The sequence below is a fragment of the Sapajus apella genome, unplaced genomic scaffold (genome assembly GCF_009761245.1).
Source record: "Sapajus apella isolate SASKATOON/1434 unplaced genomic scaffold, GSC_monkey_1.0 scaffold10, whole genome shotgun sequence".
Lineage (NCBI taxonomy): Eukaryota > Metazoa > Chordata > Mammalia > Primates > Cebidae > Sapajus > Sapajus apella.
This window is the reverse complement of record NW_022436950.1, coordinates 6,722,073-6,727,697: the sequence shown is the minus strand read 5'-3', so window position 1 is coordinate 6,727,697 and position 5,625 is coordinate 6,722,073. Positions and strand designations below refer to the sequence as shown.

General features: G+C 48.6%; 1 protein-coding gene across 9 annotated transcripts in view; it reads left to right on the top strand.

Annotated features, from left to right (window-relative positions):
* Nucleotides 1-5,625, top strand: part of DGKD (diacylglycerol kinase delta) — a 109,775-nt gene that overhangs the window by 100,420 nt on the left and 3,730 nt on the right. For all 9 annotated transcript variants that reach the window (XM_032277860.1, XM_032277861.1, XM_032277859.1 and 6 more), the window contains 2 exons: nt 891-1,010; nt 4,480-4,597. In XM_032277860.1, the coding sequence (XP_032133751.1) occupies nt 891-1,010; nt 4,480-4,597 (238 nt within the window). The remainder of the gene's footprint in view (nt 1-890; nt 1,011-4,479; nt 4,598-5,625) is intronic.

The following is a 5,625-nucleotide window of genomic DNA, read 5'->3' as shown; positions in this document are numbered from 1 at the left end:
TCCTCACCACACACACACAACTCATCACACACACACATCTCCTCACCCCACACACACAACTCCTCACCACACACACAACTCACCACACACATCTCCTCACCACACACACACATCTCCTCACCACACACACACAACTCCTCACCACACACACACAACTCATCACACACACACAGCTCCTCACCACACACACACAACCCCTCACCACACACACAGACATCTCCTCACCACACACACACACACAACTCCTCATCACACACACACAACTCCTCACCACACACACAGACATCTCCCCACCACACAGACACAACTCATCACACACACACACACACACACACACACACACCTCCTCACCACACACACACACACATCTCCTCACCACACACACACAACTCCTCACCACACACACACACACAGACACACATATCTCACCACACACATCTCCTCACTCCACACACGTGCTCAGTCCACGGATACCCTCACCCCACTCCTCTCCTGGTCCCGCACGCCGTCTCGTCCTGTGCATCTCCTCACTGCACACCACCTGCTGCCTCCTGAAAGGCATGGCCGTTGACCTTTCTGCCTGCGGCACTTTCACTGCTTGGCGAAGGTGAATGGTCCTGTTCCCCTTGCTCACAGAGGAACATAGGCGGGTCAAGTGTCAGCCCTGTTCCGTATGAATTTGTCAGTGACAGATGGACAGTGTTATTTTCTCACCAGTGCTACTTAGAAAGTGAGGTTCTGGGTTTGGTTCTTTCTCCGGTTCTCTGGGACTTTGTTTCTGGAAACTGAGCTCCCTGAGAGGAGCTAAGCCCCGGGGGACCCTCCTGCTTATCAGCCCTTCCCTCCATTCTTCCCTCCTTCCCCTCCCTCCCTCCCTCTGCCTGGAGCAGCAGCTGGATCCGCCTCAGAAGGAGCAGCTGGGGAGTGCTCTTGCCGAGATGGACCGGCAGCTCAGGAGGCTGGCGGACACCCCCTGGCTCTGCCAGCCCGCAGAGCCTGGTGACGAAGAGGTATGTGGGTCATGGGGTTTGGCTGGCCCCCTGGGCTTGTTGGCAGTCGCCTGCAATTCCTGTGTTCCGTGTGGCCCATGTGGCTCTGGGATCAAGATGGGGTCGCCCTGGCAGCCCCTGAGGGTCCTTCCCCAGACTTCTCTGTGAAAATGCCCTTCAGTGCAGGGAGCGATGGCAGGTAGGAAGGAGTTTGGGGCTGGGATTGAGAGTGCCTCCTGAGGCCCAGGCACAGGTCTTCCTCGGAAACAACTGCACAGCTGCCTGGATCGCAGCTAGAAGCCCAGCCCCACAGCTGCCCCGAGGGCAGGGATGCATCACTGGAGAAATGGCAGCTTTTTGGGCTCTTGCTGTGAACAGGGCACAGCTGGCACATGCCACTCCCCACTCACACGCTCCTCCTGTGTGAACAGAAAGACTCCAGCTCGTTGCAGGTCTGGGAGGGACCCAGGACCCAGGGCATAGCAGACCCTGGGGTATAGTCACATTCTTCTGCAGGGAGTGCTGGAACCCTCGAGAGGGCGGTCTCTGGACAGCTACACACCCCAGAGGCCTCTTGGCCTCCCCCTTCAGCGATAAAACAGAAAGGGTCAGGAGGAGAGTTCATTCTGGGCAGTATTGCAGAAGGCAGATCACTGCAAGACTTTACACCTGGGCACCACTGCCCAGCAGGGTTTGTGAAACCTGTGGGCAGCAGTAGGGTGAGGGCACAGAGATGGGCAGCTGCAGGATAGCACCCTCTTTCCATGGCCCCAAGGCATTTTTTGACACATGCACGCCCTTCATGGAAAATTTACTCAGAGGCCCTCCAGCGGATGGACAAAAGTCAGCCATTTCACAGTGAGGGCACTTGGGTATAAAAGGATGGACAGGCTTCTCAAAATCCATTAAATAATTCATTGTAAAGGTGATAAAACATTTTACCTAAAATAACAAAATACTAATATATAACAATCCAACAGATGTGACAGTGACATAGTCTTGTAATATCAGATTAAATTAAGGCCAGTAAAGTGTGCAGTGAGGTGAGAGGCTGGGAAGAGGCCATGGCCAGGGAGGAAATGTTAAATTCCTCCTTTTACGGTGAAAGAAGGTTATAAACAACATTCTTGACTTTGATACTTAGAGAAATGTGCAGTCAATAATATTTTTAGGGTCAAGAGTGGTGGCTTGCACCTGTAATCCCAACACTTTGGTAGGCCAAGATGGGAGGATCACTTTAGGAGTTCAAGACCAGCCTTGGCAACATAGCAAGACCCTGTCTCTATTTTTAAAAATATATATGTAAGGCCGGGCATGGTGGCTCACGCCTGTAGTTCCGGCACTTCGGGAGGCTGAGGCAGGTAGATCACAAGGTCAGGAGATTGAGACCATCCTGGCCAACATGGTGAAACCCATCTATACTAAAAGTACAAAAATTAGCTGGCTGTGATGGTGCACACCTGTAATCTCAGCTACTTGGGAGGCTGACTCAGGAGAATTGCCTGAACCAAAGAGTTGGATATTGCAGTGAGCCGAGATCACACACTGCACTCCAGCCTGGGTGACAGAGTGAGACTCCGTCTCAAAAAAAAATAAATAAATAAAAAAAATAAAATAAATAAATAAATAAATTAAGTAAATAAAAAATAAAAATATATATTTTTTAAAAACTTAAAGGTAATTTCTAAGAGTTGAAAAGATGGATGTCTTCCAAATTGCCACCAAAAACAAACAAAATACAATTTGTATTGTAAAAGAAAATAAAGGACCAGCAAGTATATAGCTAACAGCATGAAAACAACAGAAAAATGACATGACTTTTTCTTCAAAGCAGATTATTTTCAGGTTATGTTTAAAAAGAAACCTGACTATTGCCGGGTGCGGTGGCTCACACCTGTAATCCCAGCACTTTGGGAGGCCGAGGCAGGCAGATCATGAGGTCAAGAGATGGAGAACATCCTGGCCAACATGGTGAAACCCTGTCTCTACTAAAAATACAAAAATTAGCTGGACGTGATGGCGTGAGCCTGTAGTCCCAGCTACTTGGGAGGCTGAGGCAGGAGAACTGCTTGAACCCGGGAGGCGGAGGTTGCAATGAGCCAAGATCACACCACTGCACTCCAGTCTGGCGCCTGGCGACGGAGCGAGACTCTGTCTCAAAAAAAAAAAAAAAAAAAAAAGAAGCCTGACTATCTGTTGCTCACAAGAGCCCTGTTTTTTTTTCCCTCATACTCCTAATAAAAGGATATGAAAAGATTAAAAGCAGTTCAAAGAAAACACTGTAAGAAATCCAGAGTAACAGTGTGAAAATAAAATTGTGGATCAAAGACAGCAAAGAGGATCGCTTTATATTGGTAAAATACAGTCATTGTTATATATAGTCATAAACATAACAGCTATAAACTTAATGACAGTTATAGACTGGCACATAGTCATGAAACTGTGTGCCAAATAATAAGCATCTAAATTAGTTATTCAGTAGTATGTTTTTAATTTTTCCTAACTTAATTTTACTGTGCTCCAAGCAATGGTCTTTGTGTTATCATTTCCCTGAAATGTATTTGAGGTGAGACTTGCCTTACGGCCCACTAGGTGGTTTTTGTAAATGTACCTTGTATGCAGTTGTGTTTATATCATTAAGTTTCTACTGAGATTTTTTTTTGCCGCCTTGATATTTCAGTTACCAGTTAACTCTAATATCATAATTGTAGATGTCTCAGTTTATCTTTGTGGTTATCTGTATTTTTGCTTCATGTATTTTGAAGCTATGTGACTGGGTACCCATAGGTTTTATCATAATATGATTCTCTTTAGTAATTCTTTTTATCTTCAAGTCTACTTGCTTGCTGTATTTTTTTCATAGTTTTACTTTCAAGCTTTATTTGGGGTGTCTGTTACAAAGAGCGCATCACAGAGCGAGCCGGTGTTACCTCCGTGCGTCCCTGGGAGTGCTCTCCCGAGAGACCCTGCTGCTGCTGGCTGTCGAGAGCGGAGGCTGAGCTCCTGCGTGGCTCTGCTGCCCGCCCTTCCTCTCCTGTTCTGCCTCGGGGAGTGTACTGGAGAAAAGAATGCAAAGTGTGGGAAGAGCTTTCCTTAGAAAGATACTCATAATACTAATAATTACAGCCCAGCAATACAACACCAGAAGATTGGCTAAATAGGTTACTTTCATAGTTTTCATTTAGATACTGATATTTACGATATTTTCAAAAAGTTTTGAAATCGCATGAGAAATGTACATAATAAAGTGAAGTACAATATGATGAAAATAGAGGCTATGATCACTTTTAAACTAAACACTTTTAAACAGTCATTAAAATCGTCAGTAAATACAAGAGTAAATAAGGGAGAGAAGTCCTCTGAGGAGCGGAGGTGTTTCCCAGCTCCCCCGGTCTCAGCCCCCCTGCCTCCCAGCCTTGCTGGTGGTGATGGGCAGGAGCCCGTGGCTAGTTGCAGTCTGATTCTCAGCATTTCTCACTCTTCCCAACAGAGTGTGATGATGGATCTTGCCAAGCGCAGTCGCAGTGGTAAATTCCGCCTCGTGACCAAGTTTAAAAAGGAGAAAAACAACAAGAACAAAGAAGCTCACAGTAGCCTGGGAGCCCCGGGTACCTGCCTCTCTCCTGCGTGTTTCTGGCCATCCACGCCTGCTGGCTCGGCCCTGTTCTCCTGGTCTCTGCTTTCTCCCTTGGCCTTGCGGCTCCTCCCTCCTGGTCCCTGTGCTGTAACCCCCGGTCCCACAGCCACAGTGGTCTGTTGGTAGCTGCAGCCCTCCACCCCACCTGCTTTCCCTCTGACCGTTGTCACATCCAGCCCTGACGTGCTCTCTGGCTGTTTGCCTGCCCTGACTTGGGGAATTTGAGGTGGGGAGGAAGACAGCAGTGGTGACGAGACAAACTTGGAGACACAAAGCTCTGGACTCAGGCCACGCTGGGGCGTGCTCTGCCTGCTCCCTCCGGGCTGCTGGTTCCTGATACATCGATGCATTGGTCAAGGTTCCCATGCTGGAAACCCAGGCCACCAGTGATTGTGGGTGATGAAATCAATCGAATATGGTCCTAAAGGACATTGTTCCTTTGGGCCAGTAAATTGGAGCTAAAATCTCTGAAGGATCAGCCCTGAGTACCGAGGCCATATCCAGCGGTGTCAGGGGCCGGAGAGGCCTGCGAGCCTGGATATTGGGACTGGTGTTTGCCACCAGTCAGGGCAGCTCCTATTGATTTTTCTTCTTTGCATGTTGTCCAGAAATTGGGTTTCTGTTCATGATGGTGGCCTTTCTGTGTGAGATTGAAATCTCTGCTTCTCTTCCTGCTATGGTCCACAAGTGAAATGTAACACTTAAAGAATCTAGTGGAAAAGCTGGCTTTGGCCACAGTCATGAAGACATTTCCCTTGTATTTGGTGGTGTTCAGTCCCTCCTGGGACACAGGGAAATGGCCAGAGGCTGGCGACCCACCTGGCAGGAACAGATGCCAGCTCTGCTGCAGCTGTCGCCCCTCGAGTGGGTGGCTCTCTGCCTCTTTCTGCACTGCTGGTGGGTGGTGCTGTTGGCTGGGTGATGGGTGCCGGCTGCCAGAGATGGCTCAGGTGCCGGCTGTTGGGATATCTCAGGCACCGGCTGCTGGGCTATCTCGGG